Below are 22412 nucleotides of genomic sequence, written 5' to 3' on the forward strand. Positions count from 1 at the left end.
AGTATAAGTATAACAGAACCAATCAAAATTAATTATCTTTATTTTTTTTCAACTAATAAAATTAAAATTCTGAAAGATATTATATTCTTACAATAATTATTATATACCTTATTTAGTATATAATATAATTTTTTAATTTATCCAATAAAATTTAGATTTAAATAGAAAATTAATATAGTCAATTAAAGTTAAATTACTTTTATTTTTAACCAATAAAATTAAAATTCTTAAAGATATTATTATATTCCCACCATATTTAATATATATCTTATATAGTATGTAATATAACTTCTTAATTTATTCAATAAAAATTGAATTTAAATAGAAAATTAATATTATCAATTAAAATTAAGTTATCTTTATTTTTCAACTAATAAAATTAAGATCATTAATGATATTTTTGTCAATCTATAAATTTAATAAGGCATAACAATTTTAATATTTTTCACTATTTTCACTTTTATATATAATATAATTATACTATAATTATACAATAGATCTTTGAAAAAAAATTAATTGAACCCATTTTTAAACGATATCTCACGATTTTAACATGATTCCTTAATTAATCATGAAATTTTCTCTAGGGAGACCAATAGTTCTTTTCTAGAATTACGTGGCAATCTCTTATTGGTTATATGACTTTAAATATCATTACTTGAACATCATCCAATCAAAACCTTGCCCAAAAAAACAAATCCCAATAACAAAGGGACGTGGAAAGCAAATCACTAAACATCCTGCTGCACCCTCCTGCCAGCTAGCCACTGTCAGTTGCCACCTCATATTTCCTGACATCACTCAAAATTTTTGTCTCTATGAGTAATACGATACCGTTTAACCCACACAGAATCACCATGCAAAAAATCCGTTTATATTTATTAGCCCGTTTCAAACCCTTTCCCTCAATCATCGATTTTTCTTTTCCCCAATTAAAAAACAGAAATTCCAATTCCATTTCTAGTACCCAATTTATAATATTCCACTTTCCATTTCGGCTTAAAACCGACCCGAACGGAGCACAAATTTTCTCTTCTCGATCTGTTCGCCTTAGGGTAAGTTATTGATTTTCTCGGTTCTTGTAATTCCTCTCTGCAGATCTGTTTTTGATTGCTCATTATCTTTGTGTTTGGTTGGATCTGATTTGCTTAGAGAGATCTGAGGAGAGGATACAGAGAATATGGCGCACAGAGTAGATCATGAATATGATTATCTGTTCAAGATCGTTTTGATCGGTGATTCCGGTGTGGGAAAATCGAATATTCTTTCCAGATTTACCAGAAATGAATTCTGCTTGGAATCCAAATCCACTATTGGTGTCGAGTTCGCCACGAGAACTCTTCAGGTAATTATTGCTTTTGTTGTATGAGCATTTAGAAGACGATCTGCTGTTTCGTTGTGTTTGCGATCTTGTGTTTGATGATTTGTGGCGAAAATGAAATTCTCTAGATGGAAAGTCTCTGGATGTTCAAGTAATTCTATGAGTTTCTATTGTTTGGTATTGATAGATTGACGGTTGGTATTAGGGTGAATAGATGAGCAGCAGTGCCCATGCTTTAATATAATGGAGTTTGACTGTGAGATCTTATAAGTTGAGAATATAGCTTCTTCTTATTTTGTACTAGTAGAGATTAATTAAATTGTTGAAAGTTAGAAAGTTAGAAAGTGGGTTCTATGCTGTTCTATGTTCTAATAAACTTATATCTTAGTCTGTGGTATGAAATATCAACCGTGCAAGATGTACCTAAATTTACCTTCCCCTGAAATGCTTGTTGGTGGGCTATTGTTGTATTTGGATTTCAATAGAAGTTGGATCTGCAGGATCATCTCGGTTGATTGCGTGTATAAAGTAATGTTTCATGAGTACTGCCAAGGGTCATTCTTATGGTAATCAACTGTGGATTTGGTGCATTAGTGACTGGTTGATTGTGTGTATCAAGTAATGTTGCATGAGTATTGCCGAGGGTCATTCTCACAGTAATCAACTGTGGATTTGGTGCATTAGTGACTGCTTAATCCTTTCACCAAATGGAACATGAGAAAATGCTATTTCTAATTTGTAATTGGTGACTCGGCCTTGCTATTTGAGTGTTATATGACAGACATACCATTTTCTCAGTGGAAACACCCATTTATGATCTTTGATGTACAACGTTTTTCAAATTGTTTCTGTAATCTGGTTCTGATACAGTAAATAATTCCTTTTCTATATTATTTTTCTGCTACAGGTTGATGGAAAGACAGTAAAGGCACAAATTTGGGATACGGCAGGTCAGGAGAGGTACCGCGCTATCACAAGTGCATATTACAGAGGAGCTGTTGGTGCCCTTCTAGTCTATGACATTACAAAAAGGCAAACTTTTGACAATGTTCAAAGGTGGCTTCGTGAGTTGAGGGACCATGCAGACTCTAACATTGTCATCATGATGGCTGGAAATAAGTCTGACTTGAATCATCTCAGAGCTGTCGCGGAAGAAGATGGTCAGGGCTTGGCAGAGCGGGAAGGTCTCTCATTTCTCGAGACATCAGCATTGGAAGCAACCAATGTTGAGAAGGCATTCCAGACCATATTGACAGAGATATACCATATCATAAGCAAGAAAGCATTGGCAGCACAGGAAGCAGCTGGCAATTCTACCCTTCCTGGTCAAGGAACCACTATTAACGTTGCCGATTCCTCTGCGAATTCAAAGAGAGGTTGCTGTTCTACATAAGACTGTAATTTGAGGATGGATAAGCATTGCTAGCCAGCAGTCTTTTTTCTTTTTAATTATATTTTACCTTTTTCTTTAAAAAAATTTTCTTTTTCAATTTTTGGGCGGAGGGAGGGAGACATGTAGATTACCATCTTTTACTTGAAATGAGTTTGTGAAATTGGAGAAAAGAAACAGTTCCTTAGAATATCAGGATGTCTGTTCTGTTCTTTTGTTGTGTTTATTTCTTGTATGTTACTTAAAAGGAAGGTGGAACTGACTGATAGGAGGGATGTAGAGTGAGATCACATTATTTTCTCAATTGTGGTGTAAAACCATAGAAAGGGGCAGCATTTAGTACTATTGGTGTTGTTTGTTGAGCTACTTCTTAACTTGTAATGAAAGCTTTATTACCCTTTTAACATGTCTTTCCAACCTATGCTTATCGCTTCTTGTTCGTGCAAGCGCAATTACTTATTTAATACATAATCCTGTAATCTGTTATTCACAACATATGACTAACTTGCTCGTCTTTGAGTGGAAGATTTCCTAATAAACATAACATTCTCTCGGTTTCTTCCTGTTTTTGGATGATTTCAGGTTATGATCTTTTTAAAACAAGTACTGCAATGGACATTTTTCTAAATATGATTAAAAGGAAAAACTTGTGGAGGAGAATCTAGGAATTTCGACTAGCATAATTAGACGGAGAAAGGTATGTATTGTCGCATGTTCTAGGGGCTCCTTGTTTTGATTTGTATCTGTTTTAATGGCATTGAGTGCTTTTTATAAAACGCATTGAGTAGCTTTTTAATAGCATCGAGTAGTTTTTCATAAAAGTTGATAAAAAGCTATTTTAACCTCTAAAAGGTGTTGCTGAACATAGCCTTAATTATTCATTAGCCTACGAAAATCCTTTCTAACTTTTTACCAGAATCTGCCAATCGCAGCAGAAATGCCAAGGTTTAGGTTAGATCTTTTCAAGTTAAACCTAACTGATTTTAACATAGAATCAAACAGCTTTTAAGTTTTGCAACAAGTATAGTTCCAATCCACAAAATGCAATGAAGATGAGAAGCGCGGAACAAAAGCTCTGTTTTGTAAATCTTTAACTTACTGCTCGATTTGTACAGTTACATGACGAATCCTGTATGTTTTTTTGCAGTAATCGTTAATCCTGTTAAGTATTTCAGTAGAGCTGATTCCAGGCTCAGCCACAACATGGCAAGATAAAACCAACTTCCCTACTGTGATAGCCCAAATATGCAAGTCATGAATGTCTTGAACTCCTTTTATGGATTTCAGACCACACTCCACCTTGCCAATGTTGATCTCACAAGGTGTCCTCTCCATCAGAATGCCATATACATCCCTAAGCATCGGTATTGTAGAATACAGAACAAAACCAGAGAAAATAAGAGTGCATATCAGATCAACTACCAACCATTCAGGCTTTAACCAAATAATTACTCCAGCAACCATTACGCCTACAGTTTGAATTAGGTCAGCCATGACATGTAAGTAAGCTCCTTGAATATTTATGTTTAATATTTTTCTTTTTTCAGGAGAACTTAATACCAGTCCAGTTCCCTCCTCTTCGTTTCCTGGACATAAATCCCCATCCTTGTGATTGTGAATGTGATCATGATTATGAACATGAGAAGCATGATGAGAGTGATCATGACCTAGCCATACAACCATGATTAAGTTAACAATGAATCCGAAGGCTGCAATTGCAAACATTAGTCCTCCATTTACCTCAGAGCTTCTGTGAATAATTTTGTCAACTGCTTCATAGATTAAGATGACAGAGACTATCCATATAAGCTGCACTGATAGAAGGGCACCTAAAACTTCAAGGCGGTTAAATCCGAATGACTGTTGTGATGTTGCCTCCCAACCCGAAGCCCACACTGCGAAAAGAGAGACACAGAATCCAGCAACATCAGTCAGCAAATGGGCTGCATCTGTAATAACTGCAAGGCTGTTGGCTTTCAAGCCACCGACGATTTCTACTGTCATGACTAGTAAATAGAAAATTATAAGCCCCACAAGTTTTACAGCTGACTTTGATCGTTCTTCGGATTCAAGAGTATCATTTTCTTGTTTGGAGAAGGCACAAACAGAATTGCAAGATAAATGTGCTGTAGCAGGAAGAATGGCATTTTCTTCAGATGATACTATCATCTCAACATCCTTCTGGTTTTGCAATTGCAAAATGGAGGCTTCCTCATGTTCCATCTTCTTGGAGAACATGTTTACCTTCAGTAGAATATTAGAAAAAAGAAAGTCAAGAAAATATAAAACAAAATTACTCGAAAAGTATGGCTGTCATTGGCTTCACAAACAGTAAGTCCAAGGAGTGCTTCAATACCACAAGCTACAAAAGTAAAGTGGAATCTAAAATTCTAGAAAAGCTACAGGCAGAAAACAGCAATCAGCACTGATTGCTGGCCTGGGGACAGTACAATCAACAAAGTTTAACTAGTTTGGGACCCATCATGTATTTGTAAATAACTAGAACCAGGAAATTTGAAATAAAAGAAAGGACAAACAGAAAGCAAATTACATCACACTAATGCGAAGTGATTTTTTCCTGGAACAATATAAGCTATTAAAACATAATAGATTTTATAAATTCCGCAAGCTTCAATCACGTGTAGTGTTAATTAAAGCAAACTAAAATTTATAATTTTTCACAATCTCATTTTGATGGACAAAAATCATATATCTGTGAAACATGATTAAGTTCAAAGAACATGAAATCATATTCTCTTGCATATATAGTGAAAGAACAGTTATTAATTCATAATCCTAATCATCACTCTTCATCAAAATAATGAAGCCTTTGCAAAAACCAGAGATAGATTTAAATTTCAATCTATCTTCTCAACAAAATCTCATTAATTTGAAATTCCTTTCCCTTCATTTTATTTTACTATGTCTGAAATTGTCAAGAACTCTCTGAAATCAGTTTCATTGCACATAAATCCAAACTCAGATTATTGCACATAAAAAAACCATCTAATAAATTAACATCTTCACCGCCAAGGACAATTAACTTGGTTTTGAAAGTAGTCAAAGTACATGATCAGTTCAAACAGTTCAAACAGCATATGAGAATCACAGAGCATTCTTCTCAATAAAATGAGCAAACTCAGATAAATATAAATAATCAATTTAAAACAAAAGTTCAATATACCCAGTTGGATTACTCTCTTCAACTTCATATATGACATGATTTCTAAACCAGTTGTTTCTTTAATTATTTAATACCCTAAAAACTTAAAACAACCTATTGACGATCAAACAATCCTTCCTACCTTCAATTTTAAGCAACTCCAAAACCCTGCATTTTGCATCCATAGCAATAATTATTACAAAAGAGAGAAATTTCGTAACTTGAAAATGTCGAACATATAATTCCATTTCTATTTAATTGAAACAAACGACGATCAAGAATTGCGAGTAAAAATTTCAATAAAAATAACATGAGCTCATTTCACAATATATATATATATATATATATATATATATATATATATATATATATATATAAAGAATCTACTAGTTGCAGAAGACATTGCAACTATTGAAGGTTGGTGATGGGTTATACCCGTAAACGACAGGACAGAGGACAGAAACTTTAGAGGGACTGATTATCGGATCTCATGAATTGAGAAATTGGGTTATGATCAGAAGCGTGAAAAGCCTCAAAGTAATTGGCAAAACACTTCTTGTGATGAAAGCACGGGGAATGATAATCCCCTGCTTCCGAATTCCACACTTTCTACTGTTGTTTATTTTCTTAAATAAAGGGGAGAAGAAGAACCCGGCACGTTACGATCGGAAGCGTGAAAGGCCTGAAAGTAATTGGCAAACAACTTCTTGTTGATGAAAGCACGAGGAATGGTATTCCCCTGCTTTCCAGTTCCACTTGTTTATTTTTTTAAATAAAAGAGACAAGAAGAAGCCGGCAGCCAAGAAACGTTACTGTTAACAGAAGATGCCATAAGCGTTTCCATGTAGCGGAGAACTAAACTTGCGGATGGATTGGGCATCGTGATACCAGGTAATAAAATAATAAGTAGGGACGATGATGATCATGGATAATCAGGGATAATAAATAAATAATAATTTTGATGATTCTGCAAAATCCATACTCCACCCATCAAGATTTTCATATACCCATATCCCATATGGGATCCAATGTCGGGTTGAATTAAATTAGATATTATTCGTTTTTTCTATTATATTTAGAAAAAATAAAAAGATAATTACAATTTTTTTATACATAAGAAGCCGAATTTATTGAAATAATATTATAGGCTACATAGCAGGAAGTAGCTTTCCCCTCTAAATAATATTCATCAAATTGACGATAACCTTTATGATGGAATCCATATTACTTATTATATTTGAAAATACAAAAATTTATAATGATAATTAGAAATATTATATGTCATGGCAGGTGGAAGATATTCGAACCGAACTATACTATATCTGTAATCCACATCAAATCGGACATATGATCATCCCTAATAATAATGCAAAAGTTTCCTAAGATATATTTGGATTAGGGTTTAAATGTTTAGATCGTCTAATCATTTTATTGCATACGCGTTAATTTTATTGTCATGGAATCGATATAATCACTGCCCCTGTTGATTCAAACTACATGTCAGGTGTTGACGTTCCGATTTATGACATTCCCATAGGGCGCACCAACTTATGAGCACTAGTGGGAGACGCTGCCCCCTTCCTGCAAGAGGCACCCACAAAGTGGGTCGTGGCTCCTATGTAGCCACCAGTTAGGTGTTGACATTCCGATTTAAGACATTCTATAGCCGCACCAACCCCTAAGCTGCCCCCTTCCTGTAGGAGACAACCCACAAAGTGGCCATGGCTCTTAGGCCGCCAACGGTCAGGTGTTGATGTCCCGATTTAAGACTCTCCATAGGCGCACCAAACCCCGAGCACTGGTGAGAGACACTACCCTCTTCCTATAGGAGGCAGCGCACAAAGTGCTCTCAGGCAGTAGAACGAATATTTAGACATCATGCGTAATGAAATATTGTCATTGAGGATTGAACCGAGAAGCTATCGTAGAGGATTAAACCTAGATCAAGCAGGCGGATGATTAACGTTTTTACCACCGGGCCATTACTTGGGGTGATATTACTAAATTTATTAATATCTTGTTCAACAACAACTTTTCATATAACTTTTATTACTTTGTCTAAGTCAAAATACAAACTTTCATATAGCCTTTATGATAGTTTGAGTAAGCGAATTATGAAACGTTATTTTCTTCAACATTTGATGAAACTTAGTTAAATAATTAACATCCAATAAAACAACTAATTTTCCACTAATTTACCAAAAAGACCCTGAATTTTCAACTTGTTGAGTTAGATATAAAAACATAAGGTTATTAAACTCTTTTTTTTTTTTTTCTGGAAGTGCAAAGGATCATATATTATCATTATCATGACAAATAACATCCAAGATAAAAGGTGGAAGAGTAAAGCTCCATTCCTCCATGTCAGACAGAGACACAGCTTGTCATAGCCCTACCCTTGGTAAGTATTGTCCGCTTTGGCATAGTCCCCGGATGGCCCGGATGTCCCTACACCTCACGGTTTTGTCCCTTTGAGCCAGGGGTCACCCACTCTGCCAACTCAAAATGCGCCTACTAAGGTTAGAGACTACCCCTCTTATGTATAGATCCTTTACCTCGTCCGTAGCCGATGTGGGATTCGCCTAAGGTGATGCCCCCTGATGTCCAGGATGTCACATTCACCCCCCCTAAGGGACTCAGCGTCCTCACTGAGGTTTGCCCCACCACCAGCCAGAGGGAACGAGGCCGGCTCTGATACCAATTGTCATAGCCCTACCCTTGGTAAGTATTGTCCGCTTTGGCATAGTCCCCGGATGGCCCGAATGTCCCTACACCTCACGGTTTTGTCCCTTTGAGCCAGGGGTCACCCACTCTGCCAACTCAAAAGGGGCCTACCAAGGTTAGAGACTACCCCTCTTATGTATAGATCGTTTACCTCGTCCGTAGCCGATGTGGGATTCGCCTAAGGTGATGCCCCCTGATGTCTAGGATGTCACATTCACCCCCCCTAAGGGACTCAGCGTCCTCGCTGAGGTTTGCCCCACCACCAGCCAGAGGGAACGAGGCCGGCTCTGATACCAAATTGTCATGGCTCTGCCCTAGTTAGTATTGTCCGCTTCGGCATAGTCCCCGGATGGCCCGAATGCCCCTACACCTCACAGATTTGTCCCTTGGGCCAGGGGTCACCCACTCTGCCAACTCAAAAGGCGCCTACCAAGGTTAGAGACTACCCCTCTTATGTATAGATCGTTTACCTGATGCCCCCTGATGTCCAGGATGTCACACAGCTGCTCTAGCCAAAGCATGAACCACCTGGTTATCTGACTTTACTACAAAAGACACCCTACAATACTGCAACTCATTAAGAAGCTTTGCATTCATAAACAATAGAACCAAAATGCAAGAGCTCCACCTCTTTTGCTATTAAGGATTGCATCTACCTAGATTCTATTTATGGCTCTATTCATTGACCAAACTAATAAAAATGGAATTTTTTTTATTAAATGGTAAGATAAAACCTTATTTTAAAATAATTTATTTTTCATGGATTTGATCTGTGAGTAAGCCCATAGACCACATCTAGAATCTAAATAGACAATTTAACCCTTAAATAAAAAAATCTCTTAATTGATTTAATGGAAAATTTTTTATCTAATATTTTACATGGTATTTTCATTTATTTATAAAACATTAATGGTAAAAATAATACTTTTTACACAGAAAAAATAATTTAAAGAGACCATACTTCGGAAATGAATCAATTAATTTACCAAAATGAAGAAATGTAATGGTAATTAGAGTCAAATTTCAGGGAGTAAATAGCATTTCGCCCATATTTTAATTTAGTCGCTTACTTCTTAAAGTCGTTACTTAAAAACGTCCATCACGGGCCCGTGAGTCTCTTCCTCACCGAAACTGAAATTCAGAACCCCGTGAGTCGATTCTCTCTCTCAATCTCTAATGCCTAACTCCTCTCTCTTCCTTTTCCTGATATGATTACTTCGCGATACTTGAAGATTCCGAGCAGAAGTTCAATAAATTTCAGTCACAGCTCTTCTATCTCAAATAAGACAAGGAGAATTTCACTGTACTTTTTGTGTTTTTCTTTTGTTTGACTGAAAATTTCTTTTATGTTTCACAGATCTTCAAGATTGATTGAAGAAATTTGGTCACCGGATCTTCAATTTCAGTAAGATACTGTATTTTCTCACAATTACTCTCACTTTCCATTAATTCCCTTTTTGTTCTTTTAATGTTTGCTAGGAAATTACTTGCATGTGTTTTTTTTTATTTGATAGTGTGATTATAGTTATTCTTTGATTTCTAAAGTATCTGCTAAAAAACAACTGGTTAGATTCATTTCCTGCTCTTAGCTCTTTTTCGAATCCTTTCCTTTCATAATTTTGTTGAAAGTGAAAAGAAAAATGGTAATTTAGTGTTAATCGTGATTATGGAAATTAAAGTCTCAATAACATAAAAAGAAACAGTTCTACAGTGGGTTGTGGTTTATTCTTTTTTGAGAGGTAATTTTATGGTGGCTGAATGGAGAGAGAGAGAGAGAGAGAGAGAGGGAGAGCGGGACCGCTTCCTGAGAAGCTCAATTATATGCTTAGTACAATCAATAAAATTGGCGATGCTATGTGGCCCATGATGCACAGTAGTGTCACGGGTCCCCTTGAATTAGCCTATATGAGTAGCTTTTTTGGGTCAATTTTAGTCCCTAAATTACCATAAGATATATTTGGAGGATTATCATGTTTTATAGCACAAAAATAAGGGATCAAAGAGCAATTAAAATTTGAAATATTTGTGAACTGAAGTGTTGCATAATCTAAAATACGAGGGAGTCTTAGAGCCTATGCATAAGGCACAACCAAGCACTTGACAGAGATGAGGCGCAAAAGAAATTAAATGAGACAATTAATTTTATTGTCTATTTGGATAGATAGTCATTTGAAGTGGGCACAAATTCTTTTATAAAAATTATGCAAACAAGGAATAAAAGCATGAAAAAAACATCTAGAAAAGGAAAGAGAATCTGAAAGGCATCTAGAATAAAAAACAAGAGAAAAAAATGAAGGGGAATGATATGAACGAGAAGAAGAAGAAGAAATGACCTAACATGAAGATGCATCACACGTGCATCTTCTTAAGCATTTCGTCAATGAAATTTGGAATGCATATAAATTATGTGCATAATATGACCTGCTTTATGGGAATGTTGAATAAAGCTGTATTTTTTGAAAGAGTTTATTTCTATTAGTTAAATGTTAATGTATAAGTTTGATGGTGTTTTTTGTTGTTAAATTTTTAGGTATTGGGGCAACTAGATTAATTAAGATGTCTTATGGCGTTGTAAATGGTAATAGTCATAACAAAGGTGCTGATGCCACCATCAGCTTTCATGAGTCCCACTTGGAACCTAATGGCAAGGAAATGGATTCGGCACAAAGTGTTGAAGTTAGTTCCGAGGATTTGGGACCAAACACACAGCAATCACAGCGTGATGAAAATACAGCAGACAAAGGCGATGTACCCAAGGTGGGCATGGCATTTGGAACTCTAGAAGATCTATTTGAATTTTACTGGAAATTTGCAGAGAAGGAAGGATTTGGAGTGATTAAACAGTCCTGTGGAAAAGGACTTAATGGAGAACTTAAATACCAAACTTTTTCTTGTGATCGAGCAGGGAAGGCAAGTAACAATGGTAAGAATCGCCAAAAGCCTAGGCCAACAAAAAGAAATGGATGCTCAGCAAGGGTCTGTGCATCAATAGGTCCAAATGGAAAATGGAAAGTAAATAAAGTAGTTTTACAGCATACCCATGAGCTTATACCCTATTCTTCACAACTTTTAAGACACCATAGAGTGATTGCTCAGCATAGAAAGAGGAACCTTGAGATAAATGATGTTGCATGTATTCAACCATGTAAGAGTGCTCGTGCCACTGAAGTTGGAGCTCATGACAATATGACATCTTCGAGCAAGGATAGCAGAAATCATATAGAAATTTCAAGAAGGATTAATCTGAGTAAGTGCAAAATCTCATAAAAAGAGAAATCTGAAATCTGAAAATATCATATTTTCCTTTATTACTTTTTCTTTGACAATGGATATACATTAATATGTGTTAGCAGTCAGTAGTCGGAAGGGGGCAGTAAACACTCTACTGCTCCAGCAGTGTGAATTCATCCAATTGAGAGAGTTATTGCCTCAATTCCATCAAGCCCCCTCCGATTCTAAAGGAGTGAGAGGTTGCAAGCATTAAAATGTATATTTCAATCTTTTGATAACTATAAAATGTACGTTTTTCTTGCTCTGTAGATGGGGATGATGCCAAGGTGTTGCCTTCACCAGACGCATACAAAAAGTTGTATGAAGATAGAACATGCTTGCTCAACATGCTGCGGAATGAGGTGCGGAAAATGTTTGGCCGTCTGCCAACTCTACTTGACCCTTCAATTTTCAAAAGCATTATTTTAATAGCTGATGATCCATTGTCTACATTAGTGGATTTATTTGAAACTGAAATTGAAGAAAATAATTATTCTCCACCAAATAGTGGCCAAACATTCCTCAGAGACGACACAAAAACTTAGATATGAGAATTGAAATTCTAATTATCTGTAAACACTCGGTTGGGGGAGTATGAAAAGGAGTATCTTGTTCTAGGTAGTCTTGTTTTTTCCCCACTAAGGTGATCTATATGGTTAACTTACTTTACCTCTGTGCCAAGTGATGTTGTATTTAAGATGTTAAGGCACAAGGACAGTCTGTTAGTGTCAAGATGTCCATAGTTAGTTTAGTATGAGTATCAATGTACCTGTTGTTTAGCCTAACTGTACAATTATGTACTAATTTTCTACTCAGTCCTTTGAGTAAAAATTTTCTAGTAGTTTATAATATTAACTATTTTCATTTTTTCAGTAAAAAATTTCTAGCCAAATATGTTTAATTAAAAAAAAAATGCTTGTTTAAACAACTAATGAAAAATAAAATTAAGGTACTAAAATAGAAAAATTGGCAAGACACCAACTATGTAATTATTCTAATAATGACTGTTGCAAGCTGTCCATATTATTACTTGACATTTCAAAGCTTGAACAAGAGAAGCCAACAACAAATGATCCTCTAGTCTCGTGGTGGCAAGGTGACATGAATTCCACTTTGGTTATCCTTGGTGTTAATAAATTGAGGGGTAGACCTTATTTTGACTTAGCTTTTGGAGTTGAGTTAGGTTTCTCGTACTCAGTCTGCGCTGGATCAGCATTAAATATTATTTTTTATAATATTTTAATTTTTAAAAATTAAAATAATATTTTATGAAAAGTTAATCCATTTAATGTTTAATTTTTATTAATAATAAAATATAAACTATTTAATGTTATTTTAAAAATATTTTTCCAATTCATGAATTCTATTATCCAACAAAGAATAGAATATAAAATTAAAATACTTAAATTTCATATTTCATTCATTTAAATAAGCACTAATTACATTATAACCCAAAAATTCTAGAAAATGGAAAAAAAAAAAAAAAATTGAGCGGCGGATTAATCGACCCCATCAAATAGACTTCTCCGCCACATCGGACTTTGCAGTTGCCCACTGGCCACCTCCATTATTTTATTTTATAAAAAAATTAAATAAAAATACAAACAAACTCACATTCTCTCTTTACACCACCAACCCAATTCAAAAAAATCAAGAAAGAAAAAGTTCAGAAAAGAAAGCACAGAAACAGAGCTAAAAGAAACAAAGAAAGGACCCTCGTTGTTGTCTGTCATTTCTTGAAAATCTTTTGGGTTTTGATTTTTGAGCAAGATTTCTTCCAGATCGGTTTTCAATGGCTCAGCAAGGGCAGGTGTCTATCGACCCTGCCGTTTTGGACGATATAATCACTCGTCTTTTGGATTTTAGGCAAACAAGAGCAGCCAAACAACAGCAGGTACAGCTAACTGAGAATGAGATCCGCCAACTCTGTCTTGTTTCTCGAGAAATCTTTCTTCAGCAGCCCAACCTTCTGGAGCTTGAAGCCCCCATCAAGATCTGTGGTACATCCTTAAATTTCTTTCTTCATTACTCTATTTTCTTTGCTGTTGCTTTTTTTTTTTTTTTTGCGAACTTGGATTTTCAGTTTGTGGGTTCCTTTTTTTCTTTCGGTCTTTTGGAGAGAATAGATTGAGTATTGTTGTTATATGTAGGTTAAAACTGACTGTTTCTTTGCTGCCAAGCTGAAATTTGGTATTTCTTTGGATAAAGTTCGAGTTTTTAGGGTTGGAGAGCGAGCTTTGCTTGGGAAGTAACCTTAGTTCGGGAAAAAAAAGCAGGGATTGATTTTGGGGGTAATGGGTTGGTCTGAACTGTAAACCAGTTATTGAGGGAGTCCTATTTGTTTTTGGAAGTACAATCCAAAACTTTGTCTATACTGTGGCAATTGATGTGAAGAACGGAAGATGGATCAATGGTTCTCGGATAAAAGAATATGCTAATGCAATGGTAAGAGTCTTGGATTGCAGTTTACAGGCTGTTGATTTTAAGCTTGTGAGCAGCTACTTAATTCAAAAATGCAAAGGCAAGATGCTTAATGCAGAAATTCGAAGGTCAAGACTGCAACTAGAATTCCCTTTGTAGGCGATAGGCCCTTCTTTGGTGAGATGTAACCGAGTAATGTCTTTTTTTATGTTTCAAGGTTTTATATTACTAGGTCCCATTTAAGAAGGATTTAGAGAAAATTTGCATGGAGATAGGAAATGATATTAAATAGTAGAATTTAGGGGTGGGAAATCTGTATGCAATTCCGATTGCCACCTGAGGCATTAGCTTAGGTGAACCTTCACATAGATGAGGTGAAAGAGATGAGAGGATGAAAGGTGGTGCTATCTCTGAGAATTTTTTTTCGCATCAATATTTGCGTTACTTCTATGCTGTAGTGTTTTCTATTTTCAGTCATTTTTTTTAAATTTCTGTCAAAGTGATTGTATGATGAAAATGAAATAGCTATCTTTCTGCTTTATTCTGTCTGGGATGTTATAGATTAATGCTTTGTTTGGATGTAGAGAGGATGTAAAATGAGAGAGTAAAATAGTACTATTCATTTTACCTCCTTTGCACTCCTTATTTGATTTGAAGGAAAAATAGAAGGGTGGGAGTAAAATAAATTTATTTTACTTTAGTTGCACCTTCATTGTTTTTTTTCCTCCCATTTTGGAGAGCAAATTGGAGGATATAAAATAAAGATATTTTAAATCCACTCACAATTTTCTTCCTTCCCAAATAAGGTATTTTACAAACCCCAAAAAATTTTCACTTTTTTTTTCACCCATCCTTATTTTACATCCAACCAAACAAGCTCTAAGAAAGTCAAGTGGCCTATATGTTTTGTAACAACCTCCCAGATATAACTATGTATCAATGCTGTGCAGGTTGTTTGGAACTTTCATTCATGCAATCATAATTTAATTCTAATTTCTAAGATCAGTCTCACATTTGGGTTGGTCAGTATTCATCTTTCCACAGATGCTAACAATCACACATATTTATCAGTAGTTCTTCATTCAAGTTTGAATATCAGGCTGATTGGACGAGGTGATCTTTCAGTGTTGATCCTTAAAGTAGGTGATATTTTAAGCACGGTTCTCTATGGAAAAATATTTCTCATTGTAGCAACTTGTCCTACAGCAACCATCTTGAGGTTTTCCTTTTCTTGGTGTCATGGCAAGGCTTAATTACATGGAAACTGGTCTCTATAGCCATAAAATAGAGACAGAAGCAGAAGGCATGATGTAAAAAATGGGGGATATCTATCGAGGGAATTGAGTCATACAAAATTCTTGAGAAACCTGATTAAAGCTTAGAATTCATTCACTGATGTTAACATAGTTTTCTAAATGGCAAATCACATCAAAATAATAGATGTAATAGGATCCGTTGCATCCTACTAAAAATTTCACTTGAAAGGTAAACATCAATTCTAGATGTATATTACCTCTAAAATTGTTGAAACATTTTCCCATAGGTTTTGGAAAGGAGGAGATGGACAATGGAGATCACTTTGAGGAAGGAAATTTCTGGTAATCATTGGTGCTGCATCATATCTTATTTTTTAGGGTCCCTTGTAAGATATTCCAATTTGTTAGGATTCCTGTTTTTTAGGGTCTTGCATTTATCTTGCATCATGTTGTGGTTTAATTTTATTTTGAAAATAAAAGTTTAGCAATATGATTTTCTAGTGCTTTATAGGAATCTACTGCGTCATGTTATAGGCATGCTCTTATGTTGCTCTTACATCCTCATCTAAATTGAGGAATCACTTCTCTTTGAGTGTAATTTAAACAAATAATAAGACTGCAATGCAGTTTTTATTTTCACCTAATGTGTGAAATGCAAATTTTTTTTTTTTTTTTTTTTTAAGTTCTTACCTTTTATTGCATTTTAGTTGAACTATATTAATTTCTACATTTATTTCCAGGTGACATTCATGGGCAATATTCTGATCTTTTGAGGCTTTTTGAATATGGGGGTTTTCCGCCTAGTGCTAATTATTTATTTCTAGGTGATTATGTAGATCGTGGCAAGCAGAGTTTGGAAACAATCTGCCTTTTGCTTGCCTACAAGATCAAGTACCCAGAGAACTTCTTTCTTTTGAGGGGAAATCACGAGTCTGCGTCTATTAATCGAATTTATGGATTTTATGATGAATGTAAACGGCGGTTCAATGTGAGACTTTGGAAAACCTTCACTGATTGTTTTAACTGTCTTCCTGTTGCTGCTCTTATAGACGACAAAATATTGTGCATGCATGGAGGACTTTCCCCTGAATTAACAAGTTTGGATCAAATTAGAAGATTAACCCGTCCAACTGATGTTCCTGATTCTGGGTTGCTCTGTGATTTACTTTGGTCTGATCCTAGTAGGGATGTTAAAGGCTGGGGTATGAATGACCGAGGGGTCTCATACACCTTTGGGCCAGATAAGGTGTCAGAATTCCTAACAAATAATGATATGGACCTTGTTTGTCGTGCCCATCAGGTTGGTGAAGCTTACTTCTTTTGATACTTGTATCACTTGATCAGTTTACCAGGGGGCCTTTTTTGGTTTTGTTTTTCTGTTTCAGGTTGTGGAGGATGGGTATGAATTCTTTGCAGACAGGCAGCTTGTTACAATATTTTCTGCTCCTAATTATTGCGGTGAATTTGATAATGCTGGTGCGATGATGAGTGTTGATGAGACCTTAATGTGCTCTTTCCAAATACTTAAGCCTGCAGATAGGAAGTCCAAATTCATGTGAAAATGGACTTGTTTGCTATCATGATTCTGGCTTATAATTGCTAACGTAAGTTTCATGCTATGGGTTTTTCCTTATTTACTTGGTGCTAATTTATGCTATGCGGTCATCAACTTGCATATGACAGAATCCATGTCTTTTGTTATTTCTGAAAGATTTTCTATTTAACAACATAAATAAATAAACATCACTTCTTTCATGCATTTGGACTTTTCTAGTCTTATATTTTGTGTTTTTGCTCTTTTTCTTTGTTGGGGCTGATCAATTTTTCATTTTGTATTTATATTTTCATTTTCTTTGCTTAGAGACTGTGAATAATGCATGGTGAATGGATATTTTCTTTTCTTTTCCTCTTTTTTTTTTTTTTTTGGAGAATGGAAATTGTTGGAGTGAAAAGAATGGCTTTTAGAATTTTACTTGCTAATTTGAGATGAATGGTTATTTGGTTGGTTGTTGGCTTTATAAAATGAATATGATGCTGTGTAAAAGGCTACTTGAAGAATTAATTTTATTTGAAAAGCCAAACTTCTACCCTAGCTTTACTTCCATCTTGTTGAAACAATGAATTTTTCTTGGAACATCATTGCCATTGTTTGCTTGCACTTAGCACCATGATGATGCTTTCCTGCTTTGGAGAAGTGCTGCAATAAAATAGATGTAAAAGGTGGAAAAAAAGGCGGCTTGTTTTCAATAATAATTTAACAAACACTATGAGCACTTGTTTGATATCGGCATTAGTAGTTCCTAAGCAAAAACTATTACTATAGTGGCATCATCTCTATGTTTATTTCTTTTAGTGGCTAGATCCAATTTATCTATGTTCTATCCAAAATCTCTCGACCTCCCAGCCATCCACCATCAAATCATCCATTACTTGCACTTCCTATGCTTTTCTTGATTCTTCATTGCCATCGGCACCTTTTTGGAGCATAATTATGCCGGGCATTAGATTTATCCAACACCAGCAATACATATCCCCTTGCCTCTCTGGTAACATGTCACAGTCAGATTGGATATTTGCCAGCAGTACCTGCTATTGTTATCATACCATCTCCTTTATCAAGGGTATTACCCTTGTTGCTTGTTACATGTTCCGTCGTTCTGTCCACCTATCTGGCATCTTTCACAATCCATGAAAAAGCTAGGTGATAAAAACAAATTGGTTTCTTGTTTCTAATATGTATTCCTCAACTAATTAGATGTTGAGAAAAAAGTAAATTGTGATTTATTTGGCAGTCATATTGTTACTATGCACATTACAATGCAGAAATTAGTTCTGAAACTGCAGTTTTCAAATGCTTACCTTCTTTATTATTTGGGCATAAAAATAGTGAAATACTAGGATGAGTGCTTCTTAATGAAGGACTTCCAAAATTGGGATGTGGAAGGAAACTATAGAAAAGTGAAAAGTGGTATTTTTATATAGGATCTGGAAGGAAAACTGTAATACTTCTTTCCTTTTGCAATTTTAAGTGTCTTTACTCTTCCTTGTTAAGGTCTCATCCAGATGAAAATGATTAATGATATGTTTGATCATGTGGTGATGGCAAATCAGGGAGAAGCTATTGTAATTTTTGTGGATTCTAAAGCTCTCTATTAAGTTCCTCTATATAATTTATTTTATGGCTGATAAGATTTCAAGGTTTGGTCAAAATTTAGCTTTCTGATTTTGGCATGTGATTTTGTTTACGTTACATTGCTTGCAGTTTTCTTTATCCCCCTTCTAATTTATTGTCATAACCACTTTTGTTCATATGCATTGAAAAACCAATTGATATATTGTGCTGTAGAGAACTTTTTTTTGGTTAACTACTAAATTGTTTATAGATATGTATTTCTTATATGTGCACCATAGTTCAAACCTGTTCTCAGCAGTAGCTTATCATTTTATTGATCTAGTTACCATCCTTGCAGAGCTTTATTTTATGTGTTTGCAACACGAGGAGCAACTTTTGAAGATTGAAACCCTGGGATCAGAACTCCAAGCTTGAGGTGTTGCGAAGAGGGTAACATCTCTCTTGTGGAGTGTATGAGTCATTTGTTGAAAATATTGTGTTTTGGAGGAACAATCTCCTAATTCCTAGTTTGGAGCTAACTGTACTTAGTGCAGTGGTAAAGTACAGATATTTATTCTTTTTTAAGTTCTCACGGAAATTACAATGCTGGTGTAAATACATTCTTGCTGTAAATGACTGCATTGATACACCACTGAAAGATTGCTTTTTCTTGGATCCTCAAAGGGCTTCATTAGGTTTTCAACCATACAACCGGTCATCAAGTTCCGATGCTTGACTTTAGATTTTCAACCATCTTTCTTCTTGAAAGAAACACATGCATGACATGGCAGGTAAATAGTATGCTATAAGCACAAACAAACACTTAATACCTGTTTGTATTCTTTCATAAACTTTTTTGCACTCAACAGCTGTTGAGGAAAATGCCATTTTCCCTAATGTGAAGTCATACAAAATGTCAATCTTCTGATGTCATGTGAAACAAATCCAATGTCTACTGTAGTTGGAGGTCGCAAAGAAGATGCAATTGCCAGGTTTCATGTCTAAAGCAAACGTGGAAGCAAATAGCAATTGCACCTTTGCATGTTTGTTGCAGGATCATGTGCCTAGGATCTATTTAAAACCTAATATGATCACTCTTTTCCACTCTTCTTTAGAAAGTACTGATGAAACTTCTTTGTTGGGTTAAAAATGGAGATGCTTGCGTTTTGTGCTTATTTGCTACTGGTTGTAGTTGCACTTGGAGGAGGCAATGTTCTTTCATTTGCTGCCACTGTTTCTAGTGATGAGATACCTACTAAATCAAATGTGGTAGCAGGTACATTAGGAAATGGATATGGTCATTTTTCAAAGTGGGATAAACGCCTGCCTTTTCTTAGGCATCCTTGGACTTTTCGTAGGTGGTATCGCCCACCCACCCATGGATATACCCCACCTTCCTCAGCCCCACCCTCTCCAGGATGTCCCACCCCACCATCACAAGGACATCCACCACCTTCTCATGGTCGATCACCCCCTCCAAGTTATGTCCCACCCTCGCAAGGAAATCCACCACCGTCTTGTCATTTTCCACCATCTCCTGCACATCCACCACCTTCTCATGGACATCTGCCACCCTCTCCAAGATGTCCCTCGCCCTCGCAAGGACATCAACCACCTATTCATCATCCTCCGCGCTCCCCTCAATATCCACCACCTTCTCAAGGTCAACCACCTTCACATGGACATCTGCCACCCTCTCCAAGATGTCCCTCGCCCTCGCAAGGACATCAACAGCCTATTCATCATCCTCCGCGCTCTCCCCAATATGCACCACCTTCACATGGATGTCCGCCTCCTACTCAATGTCAACCACCTTCTCAAGGACAAACTCCTCCCTCACAAGGACATCCACCTCCCACCCAAACGCCACCCTCTCCAAGACATCCTCCTCCTTCACAAGGACATTCACCGTCTCCTCCCTGTCATTCTCCACCCACTGCCACGCATCCACCGCCATCTCATAGGCATCCGCCGTCCTCTCCAAAGTATCCATCGCCATCACAAGGATGTCAACCACCTGCCCATCATCCTCCGCACGCTCCTCATTGTCCACCATCTTCTCAAGGTCGACCACCCTCATATGGACATCCGCCTCCCACCCAAAGGCCACCCTCTCCAAGACATCCTTCACCTTCACAAGGACATCCACCACCTCAAGGTTGCCCACCCTCTCACAGGCATCCACCTCCCTCTTAGAGGTATCCACAACAAACACCATATTAAGGGCTATCTTAGCAACTGAGACGCACACATCCCCCTTTAATGTGGAAGTCTTTGTTGTGATAAATAAATTAAAACAACCTTGTCTTTAATGTTTGAAGCAAGAAATCAACTTGAATACCATAATTTCACATGCACTATGTGCTAGTTTTATTCTCCTGTTTTATAAGCAAGGCTTAAAAAATTTTAAATGGTCATGGTGTGTGATATTTTAAGACAACTTTGCCTTTAGTATTTAAAGCAATAATCAAATTCAATACCATAATTGCATATATCTTGTGTCATAGTTGGTGGTAGAGCTCAAAAAACAAAAATTTAAAAAAAAAATTTGAAGATAAGAATTTAGTATAAAGAATATAAAGTGTCTATTAAGATGAATGATTGAAAATTGGTATTTGACATTTATGGCCCGTTTGTAACAAATGAATAATGGTTTTAGAATTCATTTGTAAAGGAATTTGTTATGTTTGTTATGCTACAATTTAAAATAAGAAATTCAATTGAATTTTATAAAATTATGTTTAGAATAAATTCTTAAATGAAAATTCATTTGTCTTTATTTCTTATAATACCCTTAACATAATAATTTAATAAAAATAAATAACAAATACCAATTATATTTATTATGTACAATATAATAACTTGTCATTTTTTATTAGAATATAAATAATAAATTTCATATAAATAAGTACACTAATATTCCACACTAATTAATTAATTATATAAGCAGTTAAATTCGTCATAATAATTATTTTTAATTGATGTTGTTGATTTAAGTAATTAATTTGAAAACTAAAAATAATATTAAGAATGTTGCTATTGTTTTTAATTAGATTTGAAAACAATTGTTGATACTCAATTTTTATAGTTTCATAGTAATAATAACTAATGTTATTACTAGACTTTAAAAAAAAAAAACATCATTATTTTGGTTTGAAATTTTCAAAAAAAAAAAAAAGAAAAAAAATATAAAATATAAACTAACATCATTATTGGATTAAAAAAGAATAAGATTGTTATAGTTTGAAATTTTCTAAAGAAAATAAATAAAAAGAAAAAAAAAGTAAAAATAGTTGAGTTTATAGTGAAGGATAATTTTATTAATAAACATTCAATGGTCAATTTTGTGGAATTCATTTACAAATTCTATCAGCTTTATTAGAATTTAAGTTGGACATACTCAATTTCATAAAATTCAATCCGTAGAATTCAAATCTATATTTTTTTCATTCCAAACATAATATTTTGGATTTCTAAAATGAATTCCACAAAATTTTATAGAATTCATTTGTTCCAAACGGACTCTTAGACTCTCAATTCTTATAAAGAATATTCGGGGGAAAAAAAACCTTTAATTTTGTCAATTATGACTTTGAATCCTTATTCAAATAATAAACTACGAAATTAAAAAAAATTATCTACAATTTAAGATAGTTTGGTTTAGTGATAGATTTGTACTAACCCTATCATTCGCAAAGTTGACTCATAGAATTGGCATCTTTGAAAGAACTTTAATATAATCATTTTCTTACTCG

The 22412-nt window shown here is 35.2% G+C and overlaps 4 protein-coding genes across 8 annotated transcripts; 3 read left to right on the top strand and 1 right to left on the bottom strand.

Annotated features, from left to right (window-relative positions):
* The first annotated feature begins 895 nt into the window (after positions 1 to 895).
* On the top strand, positions 896 to 3115 carry RABA2D (RAB GTPase homolog A2D). Its single transcript, XM_089721388.1, has 3 exons — positions 896 to 1055; positions 1153 to 1345; positions 2229 to 3115. The coding sequence occupies exons 2-3, from the start codon at positions 1181 to 1183 to the stop codon at positions 2712 to 2714; spliced, it is 651 nt and encodes a 216-aa protein (XP_089577514.1). The 5' UTR covers positions 896 to 1055; positions 1153 to 1180; the 3' UTR covers positions 2715 to 3115.
* Positions 3116 to 3764: 649 nt separating this feature from the next.
* LOC105629910 (metal tolerance protein B) lies at positions 3765 to 6642 on the bottom strand. Its single transcript, XM_012211557.4, has 2 exons — positions 6310 to 6642; positions 3765 to 4955 (listed from the first exon to the last, which is right to left on the bottom strand). Exon 2 carries the CDS (start codon positions 4947 to 4949, stop codon positions 3807 to 3809), a length of 1143 nt encoding a protein of 380 aa, XP_012066947.1. The 5' UTR covers positions 4950 to 4955; positions 6310 to 6642; the 3' UTR covers positions 3765 to 3806.
* Positions 6643 to 9644: 3002 nt separating this feature from the next.
* On the top strand, positions 9645 to 12723 carry LOC105629911 (uncharacterized). Of its 4 annotated transcripts, none has more exons than XM_012211558.4 (4): positions 9645 to 9746; positions 9956 to 10003; positions 11129 to 11845; positions 12139 to 12723. In XM_012211558.4, exons 3-4 carry the CDS (start codon positions 11155 to 11157, stop codon positions 12411 to 12413), a joined length of 966 nt encoding a protein of 321 aa, XP_012066948.1. In that variant the 5' UTR covers positions 9645 to 9746; positions 9956 to 10003; positions 11129 to 11154; the 3' UTR covers positions 12414 to 12723. The 4 variants fall into 4 exon arrangements, with proteins under 4 accessions (XP_012066948.1, XP_089577319.1, XP_089577318.1 ...); XM_089721193.1 differs by having other exon boundaries at positions 9649 to 9746; positions 9956 to 10013; XM_089721192.1 differs by having other exon boundaries at positions 9696 to 10013.
* Positions 12724 to 13434: 711 nt separating this feature from the next.
* TOPP2 (type one serine/threonine protein phosphatase 2) lies at positions 13435 to 19340 on the top strand. Of its 2 annotated transcripts, XM_089721195.1 has the most exons (5): positions 13435 to 13868; positions 15833 to 15887; positions 16286 to 16845; positions 16931 to 17149; positions 19016 to 19340. In XM_089721195.1, the coding sequence occupies exons 1-4, from the start codon at positions 13779 to 13781 to the stop codon at positions 17102 to 17104; spliced, it is 879 nt and encodes a 292-aa protein (XP_089577321.1). In that variant the 5' UTR covers positions 13435 to 13778; the 3' UTR covers positions 17105 to 17149; positions 19016 to 19340. The 2 variants fall into 2 exon arrangements, with proteins under 2 accessions (XP_089577321.1, XP_089577320.1); XM_089721194.1 differs by lacking the exon at positions 15833 to 15887 and having other exon boundaries at positions 13446 to 13868.
* The last annotated feature ends 3072 nt before the right edge of the window (positions 19341 to 22412 follow it).

This window comes from Jatropha curcas, chromosome 5, assembly GCF_041381405.1.
Source record: "Jatropha curcas cultivar XTBG-Jc1 chromosome 5, XTBG_Jcur_1.0, whole genome shotgun sequence".
In the NCBI taxonomy this organism is placed as follows: Eukaryota; Viridiplantae; Streptophyta; class Magnoliopsida; order Malpighiales; family Euphorbiaceae; genus Jatropha; species Jatropha curcas.

Coding starts and splice junctions, on each gene's coding strand:
- RABA2D (XM_089721388.1), top strand. CDS start 1,181: ATGGCGCACAGAGTAGATCATGAATATGATTATCTGTTCAAGATCGTT. Junction 1,346..2,228: donor TCGCCACGAGAACTCTTCAG/GTAATTATTGCT, acceptor TTTCTGCTACAG/GTTGATGGAAAGACAGTAAA.
- LOC105629910 (XM_012211557.4), bottom strand. CDS start 4,949: ATGTTCTCCAAGAAGATGGAACATGAGGAAGCCTCCATTTTGCAATTG.
- LOC105629911 (XM_012211558.4), top strand. CDS start 11,155: ATGTCTTATGGCGTTGTAAATGGTAATAGTCATAACAAAGGTGCTGAT. Junction 11,846..12,138: donor TTCAAGAAGGATTAATCTGA/GTAAGTGCAAAA, acceptor CTTGCTCTGTAG/ATGGGGATGATGCCAAGGTG.
- TOPP2 (XM_089721194.1), top strand. CDS start 13,661: ATGGCTCAGCAAGGGCAGGTGTCTATCGACCCTGCCGTTTTGGACGAT. Junction 13,869..16,285: donor AGCCCCCATCAAGATCTGTG/GTACATCCTTAA, acceptor ATTTATTTCCAG/GTGACATTCATGGGCAATAT. Junction 16,846..16,930: donor TTGTTTGTCGTGCCCATCAG/GTTGGTGAAGCT, acceptor TTTCTGTTTCAG/GTTGTGGAGGATGGGTATGA.